The following is a 24,887-nucleotide window of genomic DNA, read 5'->3' as shown; positions in this document are numbered from 1 at the left end:
AAATCTGATTTTTCCTTGAACATAACTTCTTTTTAAAGTGATTTTTATCTACACACAATTGTATTAATTTATTTGATTATTTATTTATATTTCTGAATATTTTTTTTTCTCTATTCATTATACCATATAAGTTTTGCCATCCATTTTATTTATTTATTTTTAAATTGTAAACATAGTAAGTTATCTCCAATGAATCAATCCAATCATATTTAACAAAACGTTAGTAATCATGCACATCGTAATTATTCTAGAATTAGGTGGCAAATACATAAAAAGGATCCCAAACGGAGGTTGTTTAATTACTTGAATAAAACTCAGATAACGCTGTGGATTTGTTTAAATTAAATTTCAGAAGTTAATGATGACTTATTAAAAAATCTATCGATATACACTATAGCGATATCTTAAAACAGTTTTATTACTTTTAGTAAATGGACATTCAATGCAAAATAAATTTGAAAATTTTTCTAATATTTGCGATTGTATAAATGTGTAACCGAGAGAACAATATGTGGAAGTTTGCTATGTTAAACTATTGTTAAAGACCCAGTAAGAACCGCTAATGGTGACTGAGAATGACATAAAATCAACGAATAATTTCATGTATTTTCTGAAGAAAACTGGAAGAACTGAGACTGAGATTTTTAGAGAAGGCACTCAAAAATCATGAAAACGAAAATCAATCAATAATCGATTTTCTAAATTAAATAATGATGAATGTATTGAGCTATTATGGAAATACGACAATATCAAGATATTGTGATATTTCCATTTATTAATCATTAGATATTATACGTGATTTAATGGGATTTAAACAACCACAATGGAATGAAGATGACAATGCTAATTTTAGTGTCTTTTATATACATTTTCTTAAATAATCTTCTATTAATTTTCTAAAGGAACTCTTTGGTAATTTCTATTTATTATGAAATACTATATTTTATTTATATTATTATTATATATTTTTTTATTATATTTAAAAATATTATTAATCTTTCAAATTTACAAACCTTCTTCATACATCCATAAAGGCCATCTTTCACTCAATCTTCTCTGTTTCATCTCTCGAAATAAATAATAATCACAGGGAGTTAAATCTGGTATAGAATGCTATTACTAAATATTTCCATTATTGTTCAATTTTTGTGTATTGCTATTCATAACGTTGTCCAGTTATATGTTTATGTACAATATCAGATTGACATTTATCGTATTTGAGGCATGTATGTAATAGAAAAACAGAGAAAAACACAAACATTATTTATTGTTAGTTCGCTGGCTAATGTTTATTATATGTACCTGCGTTTTTCCTTACTATATCATTGGTATTCAGCGGAAGTTTATACCAACATACATGACCTGCATATGCGCGACTGCATCTCGTTTTCTATGGGAATTGAGCGAAAACAAGTGAATAAATTCGTCTATGTCGACTCGGTCTTTTTATTTCGTAGTAATATGATATTTTATTTGACGTGTGTACGCTGAAGGGGAACGAGATTTTTGAAGAAAAAGCGGAGGAAGCCTTCTAAACATCTAATTGTATGGTAATGCGTCCGAATCTTCAATTAAACTCGCCCTGGAATTAAACCAATTAGTGAAGACCATTCACAGAGCGGTGATTTAGGTTAATCAGTTTACTCTTAATAATTAAGATGGTTTGTTGGGTAATTCTGACAAAAAAAAGATCCTAAAAACTAGCAACTGTATTATCTGGCTTTACGGTATTTTCAAATTACAACGTACGCTCGTTAATATAAACTAATTCAAAGCAAGATAATTCACATTAACGAAATGTTTACCTTAACGAACGTGATATAAGCTTTAAATAATAAACGTTTTATTAAAAGAATATATACACAGATACACATACATATATCAAAACAAATTAAACAAATATTTCAACAGCGAGAATTAAAAAATAATTATTAGTTAGAAGAAAAATAATGAGCAATTTTACTTTTGTGTTTACACTAGCGTAATATTTCCATTAATGTATGTTTACGTTATCGGGCGTCTGCTGTATTTAATTTTCCTAGTTTCAAATATAATTATACTTTAAATTATAAATGAATTTGAATGAGAGGGTAATTTTGATAATTAGTAGATTATATATTAATACAAGTTACCAAACAGGCTCCAAAGTAAAAAAAATAATGTAGAAAAAATTTTAAAATATTAATCCAGAAATTCGAGAGATCAAACAACCGACCATCTTTAGAATTATTTTAAAAATTCTGTGGTATTAGCAGAAGAAAATATGACAAAAACAGAAACAATGTGGAAGCCTAAAGAAACAAAACCAGAAATAAAACAAAAGAACAAAACCTGACGAAAGTAAAAGACAACTGAAAGCTACAAAATATACAAGGAAGGCAGATTAAGAGCAAAACGAATGGTACAAGAGGCAACGAAGAAAAGATGGGTACATTTTAGTAAGAGAATAGAGAGAAACTGCTAAAAACCAGGAACTATTTACAAAGTTTTAGCATCTTGTGGAAGAGACAAATAATACAAATTGAAAAAGTAAAGATGGAATAAGTAAATTACCAGAAGTGAAAAATCTATGAAGAAAAATTTAAAAATAAGTCAAAGCCTCAATATAGAGCCATTGTCGGAGTGTATTCAAAGGAGACAACTTAGTTGGTGGGACCACTTACAGCGTATGGAAGAGACAAGACAGGTTAAGAGACGCAGATTAGACCAGACGCTCTAGAAAAGAGCAAAAACCATAGCTGATGAAAGAATGAAGAATAGGCCGATTTGTACAAAGAACATGAAATAACACAGATCAAAATAATTTATATATTATTAATATTAATTATTAATATGTTACCTAACATGTATTATTTGAACATTTTGGAATCTGGTCTCTGATGTCTTGAATTATCCCTATTGAGAAGATAGTGGGGATAAGACAGTTTATTTAAATAGAAATCAATTTGAAATGGTTAGTGAGCAATTAACGATCTGTTATACTGAATTGATATTTCTCCCCTTGATTACAGATCTCTTTTTATATTAATTAATTTTGAATACTTCGTTAATAGGGCACTAACGATTTGAAATATATTTTTTTATTTAATTATTATATTATTACTAGTCGTTTCCGACTAACCTACAATTTGTCTTTATGATAACTTAAATCTAGGTATATAACTAGGAGAACCCATCGGCCCTATCTCAATCTCTGGTGAAATAATGTTTATACATGTCACTGCTGTATTTTTATTATATGCACCTCACTACACAACACTACACAATATCAGATGGTTTGATTTTTTTGGAGTCTTTATCCTGCTGTGGTGCTATCCAAAAGTTGCAATACTTGAACATTCTCATTAGAATGGAGTCTTTTCACATGCCCCCTTGCAATTTTCTTGATTTATTGGCTAACTGTGGGTATGTAGGATCTCGACGTAGGTAGCCAGTCTTATAGTATTTGGGTGCGCACAATACTTCTCAGGACTTTGCAGAACATCCTCACAATTGAACTCCGTATGTCCATATAGGTTTCAGTATTTGCTTATATAATAGCAATTTATTATGTATTGATTATTGTGATTTTCTTCCAATTAACCAATACATTTTTCTATATTTCAAATCCAGTTCTCTTCTTTTCTTCTTTATATATTCCTTCCAGCGATCAAGATTCATTCCGAGATATTTCGCTATATGTAATGATAGTATTATTTAATATTATTGTTGCTTGTACGGTCTGATTGTAGGTGAACAACACACGCACAGATTTACTTTCCTTAATAATTTTAAATGTGATGATGTAATGTGAGAATCTGAAGTTGACGAAATGGCAATTTTAAAAATACCCGCTTCTCAGAGAACGACCCCAACAATACCAACGCGCCAAAATACCGTTTTTCTGGGTTTGATGAGCACTTATTCGTGTTAAACCACCGTCGTCCATTAATTAAATTTAATAAGTTGATTTAAATTGCCACAGGATATTATGCAACAGTTACCACACGGCCATTGCCACAGGAATAAAATTCCAAATAATTATCTACGGGATTAATTTGAATTTCATTCGGAAATCGTTTGCATAGCTCTCGCCGTTGCGGTATCTTTCCTTTTCGGTTTTCGTTGCTCGAAGACCGGCCTATAAAAAGGACTACCGTGAGATTTTCCTTTCGGCATATTTAAGTGATACGATTCCTCGATGATTAATTATTTATTTTTGTCATCACGCACGAATGATTGACAACTGGATCGAAAATGGGTGATAAGCACGCGACCGAATCGTTTTATTTGATATCAAAATGTCCCTGATGCACACAAAACTGGAAATAGAATCGTTTTCGTGGTAATTTATTGAATTATTGAAAACGGTAACTGGGACATTTTTTCCGATAACACTAAACATGTCTCGGGTCGGTTCTAAATCAACGATATTTTTTTGTTAGTTTGCGTGTTTATACTGTATTATAAGCTGTAATAAAATGTTTCGTTTTATAATTTTTATTTGAGCAATAAAATATTTTCTTCGTTATTTTCATACACGTTCAAATACAGCGATTTTGACAAAGATAAACGTATTTTTTAAAACTATTTATTACATTCTTAGGAGGACCTCTCAATTCTAACTTAGTCTCTAGTCTAATAACAGTAACATAATTAGGTGTTCACACTTCTGTTTTTCTTTTAACTGCACCTTACCATACTTCACTATACAAGATCAAATGGTTTTATTCTTTTAAGAATTGCCATATTTCGATCTTAACATGAGAATAGCTCCTTGCGGTTCTCTTGATCTCTTGAGCGGCAATTGGTATCTGAAGGTCTCGCTGTAAGTAATTAGTCCTATAGCACCTAGGTGCAATTACTGTCTGGAAATCTTGTATTATATTTGCATTTGTTGTGGAATATCCCTATAATTGAATCCCTTGCTTGTATAATAGTATTTTATTATGTTCCAATAATGATAATTTTCTTCCAATTAGCAAATACATTATCATATATTTTAACTCCAGTTCTTTCCTTTTCTTTTTTGCATGTTTCTTTCAGCTAAGTTTTGCATCAAGAGTCATTCGGAGATACTTAGCGTTGTTGTTATATGGTCAACGAAGTGATAGTAGTATTATATATTGTTACTGGTGTTGGTGTGGTCTAACTATAGATAAACTCTACTTGCAGATATTTTGTTTTGGTAAAAAAAAATCATGGTAGCTCCTTTTAAGTAACCTAACAAATGCTCTGCTGTCTTCACTGATCGAACTGATTAAAGTGTCATTGCTCTTTAGAAGTAGATATTCAAGAAATACATTTTTAATTTTTACTGTCAGTTAACTCACTGATAAAGATGATGACGATATCTTACTAGCTATGGAACTTCCATCTTAAGACAGTTTTTGCAGGCAGACAAACCATCTACATAAAACTTGTGTAATCCCTTTAAGACAATATCGATACTTTCGAACTCCCGTTAGTGAATTGTTGATGAAATGAAATAAAATCAAGTTATTTTTAAAAGGAATGGTTAAGAGACTACAGTAAAAAACCGATACATCCATGCCTATACAAGTTTCAATTGGCTAGAACTGCACATGCGCACTTGTACTAATCTAGCCAGAGATTTTTGACAACTTCACGTCATTTTCTATATACGCCGTGTTGTTTAACACAGTTGTGGTTAGAAGTCATCTTTAAGTTAATTTTGTATTTACATTTTGTTGAGATAGTATAATTATTTCATAGGCAAAATTAGGGACAGATATGGATCACATGGGACAAAAAAATGGTGATCAGGTTCGAAGAATCTTTACAAACCATTACAGGGCTCAGGTTGATGCTAAAAAAGATAATTCAAAATGTTTAGTGGGAATGGAAAGATATTGTTCATCATAAGCTGCTTCAAACTGACTAAACCAGTAATTCGGCTCTCTATTAACAACAACTAATGCGATTGAGACAGTGCATTTGGAGACGTTCAGAATTGATCAGTATCGTAGTGTTTCATCACAACAAAATTAATCTACAAAAATTATTAGTGACTCGGCAAGATTTATACAGAGATTAGTTGGGAAGCTTTGATTTATCCACCATATATCACGGATCTCGCCCCGCCTTTTGAACCATTTATTCCTATCTCTGCAAAACTCTCTTAATGACGAAAAGATGGTATCAAAATTGTTATAATCACATGCATCTGTGACGAAATTAGAGTTTTCATTAGTTAGTGTTTAAAACATATATGAGTAAATTCGCTTGTTTTGAAAAAATTACCTTTTCACCAACGCATTGTGTAAAATACAAAAAATACAACTGTCCCACCTAAAACTAGTCACATAACAAATATTTCTTCGTAAATAGCTTTATCGTAAAACCCCAAAATTCAGTACACCTGGCAACTCGTAAACGTGTAAAAGTATTATGCAGCTTTACTTTGGAGGTTATTTCTACATATGCTATTTTAACAGCTGTATTTAATCAATATGTTTTAAAATATTTAGATGGTAAAAAACACACCAATATTTAAAAAAAACTCTGGTCGAATATCCCAATATCTCAACATATAACGATCAGTAGTGAATACACTGGATGCAATTATATAATAAAAACAAATATACAATCTATAACAGAACTAGCTCTAAGCCGGCTTGGCCGGCGCAGTGGTAAAGTCGATAGGACGTTGTGACTGTTGTGATAGTCACGGGTTCGAATCCTGTTGGGGCATGATCGTAAATTTATGTTCCCAAGTGTTAAAACAATCCCAGTCACGCTAGTAACCAAGCTGGGTAAGACCGGATGTCTTCTGGGATGATTTCTAAGTTGGTCACTCGCCAGTTGGTAGGCTTAATGCCGAGGACCGTGGTTCGGAGCCCACGTTAAACTATAGGTCCAGTCCAGATAAACCCTCCTTGGTAAAAGGAGACTTTAACATATAAATAAAAAAAGAACTAGCTTTAAATCAAAAAATTTAATTTTTTTTCTATGTATTTCATGGTGCTTCCATACGTTACATCTTCTAACAACTTCTCTAGGTTATTGAGTGCGACATTGCTAATATTTTCGGTTGACTTGTTACTCTGGACTAAATTTATTTTATTGGACATATTCGTCACTACTTATATCAATATGTCAATGTCAATCAATATATCAATATGTCAATTAAAAAAGCATCAATATGTCAATGTTATGTCAACTGTCTTTTGTGTCACTCTCTTCATATTATGAGATTGAAATGTATAAAAAACTTTGCCATAAGATTTTTTTTGACACATCTTGTCTTGGCAACAACAAAAATTATCCAATTTGGTTCAGTGGTTCTGAAGTTATAAACGTACATAGATTTTGGCGATTCATTTTTATTTATACGGATTACTATACAGTAAAAGGTGTTAGTTAGCAAAAATTACAAGTAAATAGAAATTTTAAACTATTTAACATCTATTTAAAAACTTTATCGAAATAAAGAGATATTTGCATATGTCTTAAATTAATGTTATCTTCTAAGTTTCCGGAATATAAACAACGTTATATGTTACAGTGGTATTCAAGAAAAAAAATTGAACATCATCAGGATAATTCGATACAAATTCGGTATAAAATTCGTTTAACCGCAGTCTCAATAAGCAAGTGTGTAATAGCGATGATTTCTGGCTGGTTTAAAGAAAAAAACAGAAACTCAATTTGATTCTGAGCCAGTTTTATTGATGAGTAATTCTCCGAAATTGATTTTGGTCCCGTCACTGTATCGCTTCGATATTGTGGCCGATCGTGGTGCGATGGCGTTGGGCATACCATCACGCACCGTGGTCATCGTAAATGAATTTATAAGAACTCTGATAATCTCCTAGGTGGAATATAAATATTCTATTTTGATATGAGCTTGATTATAAACAAATATTTTATTTTTATTTTTTATTATAGATAGTACTCAGTAAATTAACACTAATAAAATAACACATCTATGCCTATACAAGTTTCTATTGGCTAGGACTGCACATGCGCACTTGTTCTAATCTAGCCCTCACAACTCGCGTCGCATTTTCTAGCACACCTTTCGTACCAGTTGTGGTTAGGTGATATTTTTAGGTTAATTATGTATTTGTATTTTGTTGAGGTAATATAATTATGTCATAGGCAAAATTAGCGGCAAATAATGCGAAAATAAGAATATAAGGTGTGAATTATTATTAAAATATTATCATTTTATAACATAGATATTAGTGACCATATTTGATTCTTACCTTTACTATAATTTTCAATTCCATGTTATTCAACATACAAATATGCCCTTTGTTCCATAACAATCTACAAAATTAGTGTTCTTAAATGATAATATTTTACTAATAATTCATACCTTATACACTTATTTTATTAGCATTATCTGCCGCTAATTTTGCCCATGAAATAATTATATTATCTCAACAAAATGTAAATACAAAATTAACCTAAAAATGACTTCTAACCTCAACTGCGTTAAACAACAAGGCGTATATAGAAATGAATGCGTAGTTGTAAAAAATGTCTGGCTAGATTAGAACAAGTGCGCATGTGCGGTTCGAGCCAATCGAAACATGTATAGGCATGGATGGATAGGTTTTTACTGTCGTCTCCTTTTTAGTGGGTATTGAGTTTTACTTACAATCTTGTGACGAAGCCATCATTATCTAGGAGCTGGGGAACCTCAACATTAATGTGATAGATAGATTGATAGAGCTCTATTCATTTCTTCATAGTCCTTGATAACGTTATCCACAACTTCTGCTCTCAAGTCCTTATCTAGTCTATCATTACGAATGTACCAGCATCAACAATACCTCGCAGTTCCTTCTTTTGGGAATCTTTGTACGATAGTTCTATTGGTTTGGCTGGTACAACCATGGCGTTGAACACCATAGGTCTTCACTGGTTTCAAAACAAGATATTTGCTTATATTTCTATACGGAACTACTTGCTGATTTATATATTGGTGATTTGTACTTGATTATTTTGTTGGTGAAATCGAAATGCACTATCAACAATAGTATGTGTTTATTGATGGAGTATAATATATAAATGATCGTCATTTTATCAATATAATCACAGTTTAAATAGAGGACGCAGTAGCATATTTGAATTGTACAATATTTTTGATATAATAATTAGATATATTAAATAACCTTTAACGAAGTTTATGACATATTATTGTTATTAACTCAAATAATCCAAATGGGTTATTATTCATCATATTAAACAAAAGCAAAAAATAAAGGAAATAAATGTTGCTTTCATTTTCAGAACAAAAATCGCTCTTGAGCATTCGTCTTTGTTAGAATTCTTTGGAGGCAATATATATCTTCTGCTGTAGAATAACGACTAATTCGATGTCAATAAAGACATTGCAGTAAAATGAAGCGAAGTTTGTCGAATAATGCAAGCTGTGTATGTTAACGTCATCTTTAAATCCCGAAAAATGGTGAAACATTGTCGTTCATGATGGAAGATTTTTGTTTTAAATCATTTAATTAAACTTCTTCCAAGACCCAATATTAGTGAAGAAATCATAATATCGTAATATCAGTTTTGTTTGCGTTTATATTGAATTGTTACGTCTGACCTTTATGGAGACTATATAAAGTTATGTCAGAACGCAGATATCGGTAAAATATTCCGAAGCATCACTGTATCGCCGCAATCATCGGCATAACCGTCGCGTTGGCAATATAGAAAGTACCCGAAGGCCCACGACGAGCGCCAGATATTTTCTCAGATCAGACTTATTGTTTTACCGTTTCCGGGACGACACCGTACTGGACATACAAATTAAAACGTTCGCTCTCTTCCCCGTCGTCGAAACGCCAACTTAACTGGAATAAGGAAGATCGCTGCCTTATCGGCCACGTCGTATCTCCTGCATCCATTGTTTCGTTCCGACGACGAATTAATATCCACGTTATTCTTGTCATCTTATTGTCCGTCAATGGGATTGTTCTTTCAAATGCCAAACACGAAGGATTATCTTGACGACCGAGAATCCATTTGTTTCGTGTCTTCTTTTTTTTTGTTCTTCGACGGAAAATGAAGAGTTTTATACCAGGCTTAATGTTTAAAAATTAGTTATTTATAATTATATTCTTCGATATTCGTTTGTGTATGAGACGTTGGTTCACCAGAGGGCACCAAATTTCGACCTAAATAGATTAAAGTGAACATATATTATCAAAATTGTATTTTTACATAAGATAAAATAAGATTCAATTGGTAGTCTTTGATTAACTTTGCATTTATATTATTCTTTTAGTATCAGACCTATAATTTAATTTTAAAGCATTTACAACAGCAGGTGTTATTGTATATTAATGGTAGACACTGATTAATTAAATAATAATTAATTAATTAATTGTATATAACATTTGTAATAAACATCATATTGAAGCTTCAGTGACAGGCTTCACTTATCGGTATCTGTCATTTGATCAAAGTGTGAAAATGCCTGAATTTGTACCGAGTAAATATCATTTGTGTAAAGCTTATGGCAACTGTGCTCCATCATTTCCAACATGTGAATACTGGTTTAAACGTTAAAAAAAACGTTGAATACAGCGTCCTGGACAGCCACTACGCACTGTGTGAAAACGGCCCGAATATAAGACATAACAATATTATTCTTCAACATGACAGCGCTTGACCACGAAAAAACCGACGAAAACATAAGTGTTACCACATTCGCCATATTCTCCATACCTTGCTACACCTATGATTTCTACTTGTTCCGATATATGACTCGTCACCTATCTAAGCAGCTCCATTCTTATGAATATAGCAAAAAATGGGTCGATTCGTGGATAACCTCAAAAGATTTGTTGTTCTTTTGAGATAGAATCCGGAAATCGCTTGGAAGATGGGAAAAGATAACATCTATCGATGGACAATACTTCGAATAAAGTACATTGCACTGTTTTTCATAATTAAGTTTCAAAGTTCAAAAAAATCCTTTAAATCTAATTCATAGTCCTAACATAATTTAAAAGGGATATAATATGATTTATAAAAAGAGAGAAAACAACAGAAATACTGATAATTCAGATAGTTCATACTCTGGGTGTTGAAAATGTTATAGAATATTAAGTTCGTTCTTAACATAATGATTACTGTAAGTCTAATTTGCAAATATCTATCGTAAACCACTGAAAACCTGATGAAAATGCAGAATATTATGTGTCAAAAACTGAAACAAGGACAATTAATTTATTTAATAACGTTCGTGAATTATTCAAGTCATATAATTTGCAAACCATGAAATGCAACGTGTGCTTTTCTTCTACTTCGTGTTTTCAAAAGAATCGATACTAATTGGAACTGTAAATACCTATAGCTTAACGATTTTCCCAGAATTTCAGAGTGATACCAGAAAATCATTATATGATAGCATGGAGCAGTTCCAATTTTATCTTATTTTATTTTTTGAAATCTATGCACCTATAATAAATTACAACAAATCTTAGAACCATGCATAACATTCTTATTCACTTATAACCAGGTCTAAAGTCGAAAATCAAAAATGTTCAAAGAGCAATTAATTTTATTTAATAACGTTCGTGAATTATTCAAGTCATATAATTTGCAAACCATGAAATGCAACGTGTGCTGTTCTTCTACTTCGTGTTTTCAAAAGAATCGATACTAATTGGAACAGTAAATACCTATAGCTTAACGATTTTCCCAGAATCTCAGAGTGATATCAGAAAATCATTATATCTTATTTTATTTTTTGAAATCTATGCACCTATAACAAATTATAACAAATCTTAGAACCATGCATAACATTCTTATCCACTTATAACCAGATCTAAAGTCGAAAATCAAAAATGTTCTATTATATTGCCTATTCATAATCGTTGTCTTGGATGATATTGACAATCGAAGACGATAATTAATTATATTCAGTAATAAATGTGTAAGATATTTTATTTTTACGGAAACAAATAAACCCAATACTATATATCACGAAAAATCAGAGGAAAAATTATAAGAAACGACTAGAACTTTGAGGCTCAAAACTATGGTGGTTGCTTGGTAAACAATCCAGTTTATTACTCCACGACAAAATATTGTTATATAAACAAATGTTGCAGCCACTGGGGTCTTACGGTCTGCACTTATGAGGTTTCACAAAGATATACAATATCAACATGATCTAGTCTTATTATAAATACAAAGCTCTTCACAGTATTGTTGACGCCCAATGATTTATTAGAAATGAGGATATCTAAATGTAAGGGAACGAACAGTCAGCGAAAAAACTTAACAATTTGCAAAAAAACACCAAGTGAAATTATATAAAATTTAATATAAAATGTCGAAGTACTACAACTGTTCGTCAACAGCGGAGGCAAAAACCTTTAATTAGTATAGTTAAGCTATTTGTGAACACTATGCCGTGTTTTACGCTAATTAGTTTTGGGTTTGAAATCTTAGATCTCGACTTTAATAGATTTTTAACAAATTTTGTGTTAAATGTGCCCGATAATACAACAATTCTGAAGAATAAAATCCATTCAAATTTAAATGTAAAAATCTAGATTCTTGTGTGAAAACTAGTCTAAACGCGGGTAGGTATTACGTTACCGTGCTGTTACAACGTTGCCACTTTTATCAATGCACCATCATCAACTCTGTCTAAAATACGACAACGGCGCCTTCGCCATCCAGGTGTGAAAATCTCGCGACAATAAAACTTTATTCCATTTGCTCAATTGATTACGGACGCAATAAAAAAAGAATTAACTACGACGCGGGATGTAAACTCGAACCACAAGAATTATGTATCTAACACCTCCGTCGGGTTTCCATTCAAGAAACAACTCGTACATCGGACTAAAACAAAAAGGACCTCTTGTTGTAACACCTGAAGGGATTTTTACCGACCGGCTGGTCGGTCGTTCGGAGTATCATCGTGATATTTCCTACAAACACGGCCCGGTAACTCGATACCGAACGTAACTGAGTAACATGATCCATAGGCGGTATCATGTTGAGCTGAAATTAATATTGGTGTTTTTGTTATACTGCCTTTTAAACTATCCTATTGAGTATTTAAATTGGACCTGCCCGCGAAATAACTGTATATTGGTCGCGTTTATTGTTTGTTGTTGATGCCGTATCTCGATTTTTGTTTTTCGCAGATCCCTAATTGTAAATGCGGTGTAAATGAACTCTGGACATAGTTCGGATACTTTTAGATTCAGTTAACAGGTAAAGAAGAATTGTCATTTATTTATTTTACTTATTTATTTATTTATTTATTTAACCCGTCAGCCTCTTTGGCTATTTAGGGTGGTTTACAATGAGTTAAGAAATTAAGTACTATAGGAACATTAACAGTGTACATCGTGGAATAATGGTCTACAAAATACCCAGAAATATAATCCCAGATTTTGAACACGGGCGGGGTCAGCAGCGCCAACTAGAACACGATAGCGAATAACTGGCAACCCCGAGACGTTTATCTGGGATATTATTGAAGGGTATTTTCGTTCATTTACTAAGCGACCACCGTTCAGATATGCCACCATCGACTTCCCAAGCCTCGTCACCAGGTAAACCCAGCGCCGATCCTTTTATCACTTGTATTTTCACATTTTTATAATACTTCAATAAATAACGATCACATAATGTAATTTGAGTCACTACAAACAACCCGAAAACAGTACATATAAGTTACACAATAAAGTATTTAAAACAGTCTTTTCTTAATGGATGTTACAAATGCTGAAGCAGGTCTGCTAATCAGCAGGTTCATGTAAGTTTTGGCATCTGTTTTGCTAAAAAGCTTAATTTGGTTGGCTCCTCTTCCTTGCTTGCCAGAAGTATTCCCCTATGAGAGGGGACCCAGAGGTATGTGATTCTTGCTCCCCTATATTGTAACTTTGTGTTCTCTAATGTATGTGACCAGGTACTGTATGAAGGTGGACTGTCCTAGCCTATTTTAGGCTCTCCAGGGAACTCATAGAATCCGATACGATTAGTATCAATCCATTAATCAGTGAATAGAAGATTAGAAGAACTAATGCAGATAGGGCCATATAGATAGCTAGCAGCTCCGCGGAGAAAACGCTAGTTAGTAATGGATGCCAAAAGTATCTCTAAAGTAGGCTACAAGTGTAAGCGTCACCCATGAAGTCTTATCGTTTTAAACCATCTGTGTAGATGATAAGATGATTCGGATAGTTCTCTTCAATTATCTGTCTGAAGATTTTTTTTGCTGTAGAGGGACTAGTTGTTTCCTTATGCAGAGCCTTTATAGAACAGTCTATAAGAAGAATTGTTAAACATAATCCTTCCATTATAAGAGCCAAAGAACGTCACCAAAATGTTTATTTTGATTCTGATTAAATACTGATATAAATAAAATAATGAAACATAATATAGCGTTATAAAATATGTTTTATTTTATCATTATAATACACATAATGTATATAATATCGAGGAACTTAAACTACCGTTAATCATATAGATAGAATAGTTTGTAGGTTAGACTTGTTTTATTATATTTACATTTAACTCTTTTCCACGCCACCTAGGCGCGTTTTTTTATGTAGTCGTATCCCCTCGAGGCCTAATCTACCTAATTAACAATTGTATATCAAGTAATGTCTTATACTTTCATTAAAGGGCCCATCTTTCTTACGTTTAATTCTTGATTCCTTCGATGCTGTGTTTCCTTGTCAAGTCAGTTTGATATCATGGTCCTTAGTTTCTTCTGTTTCTGTCTGTGTACATTTTCCTTCATAAAATTAGGTTTAATCACTGCATTCTTCCTAATGCATTTGCCATTTGTAAACAGTTACTACTAATTCTCTCTCACTAACCGTAAATACTAACCTAATGCTCATATATATTCTCAAAAATTACACACAAATTTTTCACACTCTACAATACGATTTTCTAGAGATATCCTATGTTAATTACTTACTTATCTTATTACGTTATCTTTACTTTACTCTGTCTTGGTAATCCCGCATTCAGAAAATTTCATTCAATCACTAGCACTTTCTAAGTATATTCAAGCCAATAACTAAACTGTTTATTTGCCTAGGACTATTTAAAACTTGTTCACGATTCCATCATTTGTCTATTTCTTCTGCTGTATGTCTGATGGAGTTCATCCACATAAAAGGTGTTACTGTAGACAATGCTTCTTTCCACATATCCAGGCAGATCTTGCTAGTATACCCTTCTGAACCTGCATGTCCATACTTCTTTGCAATACCCCATATAAATTTGATTGCGTCAATTTAATATAGTTCACTCTTCAACATCGCATCTTTAAAACTTAATTAGTTTTGCAAACCTTTCCTTAATTACCGCCTTTATTGGTCCACTTATTGGGATAATTTAAACCACTATGCTATGGTATAGTGCATTGTCCATAACAATAACTAATCTTTCCTCTAAGTTATTTAACAGCTGATTTTCAAGTGGTAGTGGCCCTTGGATTTAGACAGTACCTATTAATTGTTGAAATTAATTGTTTTAAAAATATTAGGACTAACAAAACCTAATCAAATATTGCTCTTAATTTATTTCTTAATATTAATTTTTGGTAGTTCTTTCTGTTAAATCATGTGGTATCGATTTTATTTTCTATGAATCTCTCTTTTTTATTATAAAAATAAACTCTTTCCCATTCCACAAAGTCATTTGACTTTCACATCAACTGTATTTTTCAAAACATCACTGAGCGTTTATAAAACTTCAGTTCGTTTATATTTAATTACCTAATACAATGCCTTTTATTTTTTCAAATGAAGCTTTACCATTGACGTAAAATCATCGGTATGATCACGGTTTAATAACAAGAATATTAAAAAAACAAATTTATGTTTAGAATGATGCTGTTTTAAGGTAACACAATTTAGATGTAACTTTTCTTGCACTCTTTCCATTCGTTTTATTTCTTTTTTGGTCAGAATGTGCCTTTACAGAATCTGTAGAACCCATCGCATAATCGTACAGGTCTTCTCTCGTGCAACATCGATGTAATGGGTGTATTATTAAATACCGTAGCTGTGTAATTGGGTAAAATAAAAGAACAACACTAAATAACATGGTCTGTGTGAACTCGGTTCAGAAAACCGACTCGCCATATTAGTAGATTAAGTAGCATGAAAATAGCGGTCTGAAAATACGATTTATTTCTCATACTCGGCCTGCCAAGTTGCCTCAGTTCTTCTTCTTCTTCTTCGTCGCCATTCTTTTTTTGCGATATTTCCCTTCTACTGCTGCTATTGTAAAATATGTGAATACCACCATGTCGGTACTCTAAAGACAATACATTCGATATTCGATACATAAATCTTTTCACGTTTATACGTTTTTTTCTACAGATTATTTTAAAGTTAAGATTTTATGACTCATTCTTTTTCATCCAGCTCATTTTTTAATACAATTTCAATAAAAATTGTTGCTTGGGTTGATCTCAAGATATTGCGGACTATACGTATATAACAGATCGATTGAAAACTCCCCGGCCTGACACATAGATGGCGCTAGTAGAATTATATCCATATGTTTTTTAGTTAGATTATTAACCCTTAAAAAATTCATCTATGAATTTGACAGCTGTCGGATCATTAGCTTGTGAATTACAGCAACTTTTTTTGTTGCGAAAAAAATGGATAAAAAGGAATTTCGCGTGTTAAATAAAATATTGCTTTTTGAGTGAAAAAATACAGTTTTTAGGGTAAATGATGTGACTCGGTGAATGGAGGTAAAATGAAATGAAACAGTGGTGTTTACATGATGTGACCGTTATTTATTGACAATATAAAAAAATGTGAAAACACAAATAATAAAACGGATGGCAGCGGAGTTACCTGGTGACGAGGCTTGGGCAGTCGATGGTGGCACGTCTAAACCAAACGAGGGTTGAGCACTGAATGACCGAAATACCCTTCAATAATATCCCAGATAAACGTCTCGGGGTTGCCGCCAGCTATTCGTTGTCGGGTTCCAGTTGGCACCCCGCCCGTGTTCAACATCTGGGATTATATTTCTGGGTATTTTGATGACCGTTATTCCACGATGTAAAATTCGACATGCTCAAGGTCGCTACAAGTTGAAGCAAAAACTTGGCTTGATGCCGAGTTTCCGGACACTGCCGCAGAAAAATCAACCATCAAGGATTAACATGCGCAGTGGACGCCCAAAAGAGGTTGTTACCGATGAAAATATTAAAAGAATCCGCAAAATAATGTTAAATGTCCGTAAATTGAAATTGAATGAAATAGCAGACACTCTAAAGATATCAACTCAACGTGTACATCATATCATTCATGAAGATTTTAATATGACAAAGTTCTGTGCAAAGTGCGTGACCTCACTTTTAATCAAAAACAACGACGAGTTGATAATTTGGAACAGTTTGAAGGTGATCAAGCGTATTAAACCCGAGTTGTGTGACAATGGATGAAACGTGCTTCCCTAATTTCACTCCGAAGTCCAATCGACAGTCATCCGAGTGAACTACACACAGTAAGTCCGCTCCAAAGTGTGGGAAAACGCAACATTCGGCTGGCAAGGTTATGGCGTCTGTATTTTGTGATGCGCATGGAATAATTTTCATTGACTACCTTGAAAAAAGAAGAACCATCAACAGCGACAATTACATAGCGTTATTGGGCCGTTTGAAGGATGAAATCGCCGAAAAACGGCCGCATTTGAAGAAAAATAAAGTGCTGTTTCACCAAGACAATGTCAGTGAAAACGATGGCAAAAATCCATGAATTGGACTGCGAATTACTTGCTTATCCACCGTATTCTCCAGATCTGTCCCCAGCGACTATTTCCTGTTCTCATTTCTCAAAAGAATGCTCGCTCGGAAGAAATTTTCGTTGAATGAAGAGGTGATCGCCGAAACTAAGACCTATTTTGAAGCAAAGGACAAATCGTACTAAAAAAATGGTTCCAAAAATCGAAAGGTCATCAGGAATAATCAGTGTATGACCCTTGAATAAAAAAACTATTTTTGCCAAAAAATGTATTTTACTATGGTAGGCCGTGGACTTATCAATTGACCTCACTTTTGAGCTTCTTGTCGTGTCCCGTCAATGTAAATGAAGAATGATAAGCAAATAAGCACAAAAGTTTCTGTGAACCTGAGCTGCATTTGCCCCTTTCTGAAATAAAAAATTAAGATATGACAAAATCATCTTCTGAACTCTACATCAACTCAAGGATCAACTCTTTAGTCTTTAAACCAATAAACGATGAGCTAATTAGTTTCAAGTATGCTATAGAAATAGCCTCACGGAATCAGTATTTTTCATTGTATATATCACGTAAATTATTTTTTATTTATATTCCTCCGAAATTACTTTCCTCCAGTCTTATAAATAGCTTGTAAGAACTTCATATAGAATCAATGTGTTCTTTTTTGTTATTAGTTTATATCAAAGAATAAAGAAAACAGTTTGCATAAACAAAAGAAAATAAAGATACTATAATTCAATATGCTTACAAAAGAATACCACCATTCTAATGACACTCAAGTATTATAATAAAGAAAAAACAAATACTTGTAAAGGGTCCTGCACATAAAACCAATGAGAGTTAAATTAATTGCAACTTTCATCAATATATCGTCTTAAAACATGAAATAGTATTGCTTAATCACAGCAACATGGATTAATACAGCTACGGGACAACGCGCAGGAACTCAAAAGATTGAAGCGAACCAAACCACAACAACTTGTATAATGTATAATAATTATTCTTTACTTTAGCCCAAGTAGTTTAGTTTTATTTTGATTTCGAAAATACGTATTGATCTATTAATCCCATATTCGCTTTGCTTGTTATTGATGCAAGTACAATAGAAAATTAGTAATACATAAATTTGTAAATTCAGATTCTATTATACATATCTAATGTAAGATGTAATTGATTTTTAAAAAGTCAGTAAAAAACATAAATCAATAAACTCTAATCCGGCTTATTTTCCAGATTTAGTTCTCTGTGAAAAATTGTTTTAAATCGAGAAAAGAAATTAGGGAATTAAATACTTAATGCCACACTTATAATTTAACACACCAAAAACCAGAGAACATCAACTGGTCATATATTTATTAACTAGACAAGATGGGTAAAGAAATATAAAGGACATTAAAAAGAATTAATGGCGATTCGGGCGATAAAAGTGAAATATATTTAATTTAGCTTGGAAATAAAAGGGATATTTATTGTAGACGAAATAAATTACCAGGCCGTCGGGAGAGAGACAATCTAGACGGATTCCCGGAAAACGGATAGCAAAAGAAACGGGTTTGGTCGGCTTAGGAAATATACGGCGTTTTATGGATAGTTGTTAAGTTCGTCATTACGCTTAAAAATAACTCGAAGACAGTCTCCAATTAAAATATGATCGCAGCCGCAAGAAAAACGAACAAAACATCGACCGAGATAGTTTGTTAGTTTAACAATTCGTTTAATTGCGGAAAAATTAATGATAATCTAAGTGGAAAAATAATTACCGATTATTTATTAGAACTACATCAATGCTCGAGTCTTTGTAACCTATACTCGGTCTCACAGCGCCAACAAAGAATTCCTTTAGATCTGCATTACAGAAGTAACACAATCATTTCGCTAATAAAAAATAAATTAATGATAATTATTTATAAATATGCGGCTGTATTAACGGAACACATTCCACTGGAAGCTTTTTTCTGTATTTCTAGTAAGTAGATTTTCTTGTGTTAGGTTTGTTTTGAATTTTAAATAGATCAAACCGAGTACATAAAATAAATTGTTATTATACGCGATGTATTAGCCAAGGTTTGCGCGTTATTTTTTAAAACTTTAATTATAAATTGTTATTGCCATCACAATAAAATAAATTTTACTTCCATAAGAACTAATATTAAAACATATTTCCAAAATATATTTAAAAATACAAGTTTTGAATATACTGAAATTAATTAGATGTTTGAATTTTGATTCCTAAACCTTTTCTTTTTTATATATTTCTCATATGTAATTGGACACTATTCGTATTATATCTAACCACTAGCGACCCGCCCCGGCTTCGCACGGGTGCAATGCTGATACTAAATTAAATACACTACAGAAAAATATGAACGTTGTATATAAAAACATAGCGGCCCGCTCCGACTTTGCACGGGCATAAAATATATATGCCTATGTCACTCAATGAAAACATGATTAAAATCGATCCAGTATTTTTGGTTCATTCATTACTGCCCTTGGCCTGCACGCATTAAATTTGGAGTAAAACAATTCCTCTTCCCCTATACTTACTATGAAGATTTCCTGCTATCTTTGGAATATCTAAATTCATACAATTTTTATTACATTACACATTTTTAAACGCAAATTTTAAATTTGTAATATCTCCGAAAATATTTGTTTAATTTACATGCTGTAAGGAACCATATTGATCTATATTAATTGCACACTGTATTTAAGGTACTTAATTCGATAAGGATTAATGCCGTATTGCTTAAAATAGCTTCGTAAATAAGCCATTTTCTCACGTAAAAAGTAAACAATAAAAATGGTTAATGTGGGTTATCCCTAAAAGATAAACATATACCATCGCGGACTTTTTTGTAGACCTTTTTATGGTGTACAATACTGTAGTACATTAATTTGATCTAACTCGTAGGGTTAGGCAGCGTTTTGCTAATTGCTAAATAAGCCTAAAAAATAGGTTAATTTACGTCATCACGTTAGAAACCTCTAAAATTAGCAATGTTGCCTTAGTATATTATGCATGTATTATACATATAAACCTTCCTCTTGAATCACTCTATCTATTGAAAAAAACCGCATCAAAATCCGTTGCGTAGTTTTAAAGATTTAAGCGCACATAGGGATATAGGGACAGAAAAGGCGACTTTGTTTTATACTATGTACTTTAAACCCTTTGAAAAAAATATTATATTTTTACTTAATTCTAATTATTTCTGATGATTCTTATGGATTTAACAACTGCTGATTCCAATATTGAACTTAGTAGTTATATTTTCACTTTCGTTAGGTTATAGGATACCCAATTCAATATTTTAAATTGTCAATTACAAGTTGCATCTTGATTAAGAAGTGTTTTTCCATATTTGGGTCCATAATCATATGATCTAAAATGCAAAGAACAAACCTTTTTGTCCGGAATCTTGACAAGATGAATTTCTCTTAAGTTTATCATTGTTTACTTTCAAATACCACTCCTTTTGCTAGAGCAGAATCCTTTGAAAATGGTTCATTCTATTTGAACCTTCAAGACTGTCCTTCTGATTTTGCATTTGAATAAACGTGTAATTTTTATCGTGCAATAATAATTTCCCCAAAAATTATGCACAAAACAGGAAAAAAGAAATATTACCAAATGAGGATATTTATTGTATTTTGTGATACAGTATTCGATAAGCAGTATTTATTGTTCGCGAGGTAATTCTTACACCCAAGGGCTTAACAACAACAAATTAATAAACATTGTGACAAATATTCATTTATCATACATCATTTGAATAGCTTGACATCAATATTAAATGATCATTTATCATCATCACCGTGTTTAGTCAACAAGATTGAATCAACATCAATAACAGAATAAGTTTGGTGTAGCTGCATGGGTTAAATTGATTTTTATTCTTAAATAAATTATTATTATTTGTATTGTATGAACATTTTTAATCGTGTTACAGAATTGTGATATTAATAGAGTCATAGAATTGTTTAATGTTATCTATAATCTGTGACACTAATAGTTTCTATGTTTATTGAAAATATTATATTTTGATTATATGAAAGTCTTGGAAAATTTCTTGGATTTTGGTCAGCCTTGGTCAATATATTTAAACGTAGTTAAAGCGTTATTGCATAAAAACATAAAATCCTTCAGATACAAACAAAATAGCCAAATAACAAACAAATAAAATAAGGTTTATATGAACTGATGAAACATTATTCAGATATATTTAGTGATTTACTCTATCATCAACTGAATCCAAGACTACCTAATCACGACGAACCTTCTTTCTGTTTCAGTGTACACATGGCTCCGGTATCTTCGAATTGCAAGTGCTCGAAATGGCAAATCCACGCAGTGAACTGTCAACCGGACAATGTTGTGGCGGTGGACAGAGGTCGCTCGTATCGAACAGGTGTTCGACGCCCTGTCAGACATTTTTCCGTTTGTGTCTGAAAGAGTATCAGAGCAACGTCACCAGCACCGGGTCTTGTTCCTTTGGCAACGCCTCCAGTCAGGTGTTGGGCCGAGACACATTCACTCTTGCCGATCCAGATCGTGGAAAGTTGGTTTTACCATTTACCTTTAGATGGACGGTGAGTCAAATGATTTTATTATTATTATTTTAGATTTTTTCGCTTGAAAGGTTAACCATTTTCGTCATAGTATTATATATATTTTTATTAATTCATTGTTACTTGTCGTTTCTAACTGACCCACAATTTGTTTTTACAATAATCGGTCCTTATTTAGTGTCTATAGTAATAATGCTCATGTATTAAATAACATTGCTATTTTTTTCTGTTAAATACACTTCACTGTACTACAAGATAAAACCGATTGGTCATTTTGAGTCTGTCTCCTGCTCAATTGTTATCCAAGAGTTGTAATACTTTGGTATTAACATGAGATAGGACTCTTCATATATTTTTGCGATTTCCTTGATTTATTCAGTAACAGTCGGTATCTGGGGTAAGTAATCTTTCCTATAGTATCAGTATGTATATTTAGAATTCAACAATACATTTTTTATGCTTCAAATATAGTTATTTTCTTTTTAATGTGCACCTTTCAACAGTGTTGTCCAATTCCGATTAATCTTGGTCCAATTATTAGCTTCAATACACTTGCCTGTGGCGCACCTGCTTTAGCTTCTTTTATTGTAGAATAGGCTTCACTTTGTTTGACTCTGAAAATTTTGGCTCAGATGTAAGAGTTTTGGGGTTCAGCTTTCGAATATCGATCTCACAGATAGGATTTGTTTTTGATATTCAATATTTTTCTTTTCAATCTTTGTATTATATTGTTAAATATATTTTTATTGTCTTGTTTTTTATGGTGTTGAATTGTTGTCATTTATTTTCGTAGTTTTCGCTTAAAAGCTACGATCTTCTTAATTTATCTCGCACAATTAACTCCTTTAATTATGCTGTTCTGGAATATTATTTCAAGCAGCTTGCTGAATATCTACGATAAGATTTCCTGCTTTTTAAGGGGCAAGTTTAACAGACTTCGATTGTTCAATATTTCTATTGCAAGTATTGCAAATATTTCCCACTCTGTTCGCTATACTATTACATGATCATATTAATCAAACTTGTTTCTATTCATTTCTCCGATGGTATGTATAAATTATCAGTCATTTGTCATTCATCGGGCTTATGTCCAAGACGAACGACCTTGCTTATTCTTAGAAGTTTATGGACCCTATAAAAATTAACATCGCTGCGACTAGAATACGTAAAACTTATGATAATTGGCTTCAGTCATCTAATTTGCCTTTAGATCCTGGTCGTAAATAGTTGTGCCACATTTTAGTACCCCATATGTTATTAATAAATTAGTTTATTAATAATTTACGACCAATAATATCGATAAAACTTGACGAGGCCCCCTCGTAGCTGTACTTAACTTAAAGTTGATTACTTCACGCTAATTATCGTAAGACTACAGCGTCGAATGTCTAAATACGGCGTTAAAAAATTTGCCACACATTCCAACTGTTACACCGTTAAATATGGGAAACCATCCGCAGCTTGTTCTGAAGATTTTCGAGTTAAAATACAAGCCGATCGTGTCTTTTATATCTCCATCTAAAGACTTATTCGAATACGGCGAAATCAAACACTCACAGTGGGACTGTCGGCCGCGCCATTTGCATATTGCATATCTAGCATATGCTATATATTGGCCTTAAAGATCGTTGCTTAAACAGATTCAAGACGAACCGGGGAATTTGAAATCTAGCGAGGAAAATTAATATTTAACGTTGACGGGATTTACGAACTGATTTTCCGTGTAATACCATTTCTATGCAAATGGGCTGCCTCTAAAATAACCTTCCTTATTTATATTGGTGTCGTTATTATTATAATGGTCTTTATTGGAATCGTTTTTTCTAACAGTGAAGAGATTGTACAGTATATTCTAATTTGTTATATAGCCATGGAGAGAATACGATGGCTGAAGATTGTTTAAATAATAACCGTGATATTAATTGGTTTTATTCTTATTATAATTTAATCTTTCGAATTTGAATATTTATTGCTCAGTATAAACCCCATCGTAAAGATTATCTTCAATAACACAAATTAAACAATATTTAAATTGATTTTTGGAAATAAACGATATGGCTTAACTTTAAGAATCAATTATTAAACTTTTTTTTAATATTGTATCATTGAAATTCTAAAAGTCAAAGAAAGTAGGTAGTTTATTTTATAAATTCGTATAATACACAAAAATTTTCGTGAATATTTATTGCGAGTAACCAACAATACAAAACAAATGGTGTTTAAATTACCATAAATAATCATTATTACATTTATTATTAATATTTGATGCTGATAGTCCCTAGAAAACGATAAATAATATCTAAATTAAAATATATTAATTTTTTTTCATGATAGTTGTACTAAAATTACCCTATTACCCTTCTTCTGTAGCGATAGTCGCCGGTTTGAATCCTGTTGAAAGGTTATAGGTTCATGTTTGTGATTGTTTATATTTTGGATTGTGCAAAAGGCATGAGTGCAAAATCCGATAAGGAAAATGATCCCAGCCACGTCAATAACCAGGCTGGGTAAGACCGGATGTCTTCTGGGGTGATCTCCAAGTTGGTCCAAGAATTTTATATATACATTAATTTAATATAAAAAATAATATAGATGAT

General features: G+C 32.2%; 1 protein-coding gene across 4 annotated transcripts in view; it reads left to right on the top strand.

Moving 5' to 3' along the window:
- Ser (protein serrate) overlaps positions 1–24,887 on the top strand; it is a 318,726-nt gene that overhangs the window by 6,984 nt on the left and 286,855 nt on the right. For all 4 annotated transcript variants that reach the window (XM_076412423.1, XM_076412422.1, XM_076412420.1 and 1 more), the window contains exon 2: positions 22,015–22,311. In XM_076412423.1, coding sequence (XP_076268538.1) covers positions 22,015–22,311 — 297 coding nt within the window. The remainder of the gene's footprint in view (positions 1–22,014; positions 22,312–24,887) is intronic.

Source organism: Rhynchophorus ferrugineus, unplaced genomic scaffold, assembly GCF_030347505.1.
Source record: "Rhynchophorus ferrugineus isolate W39M unplaced genomic scaffold, kcgeb_rfMv2 rfM8, whole genome shotgun sequence".
NCBI classification, from domain to species: Eukaryota; Metazoa; Arthropoda; class Insecta; order Coleoptera; family Curculionidae; genus Rhynchophorus; species Rhynchophorus ferrugineus.
This window is presented reverse-complemented; position numbering and strand designations above follow the sequence as displayed.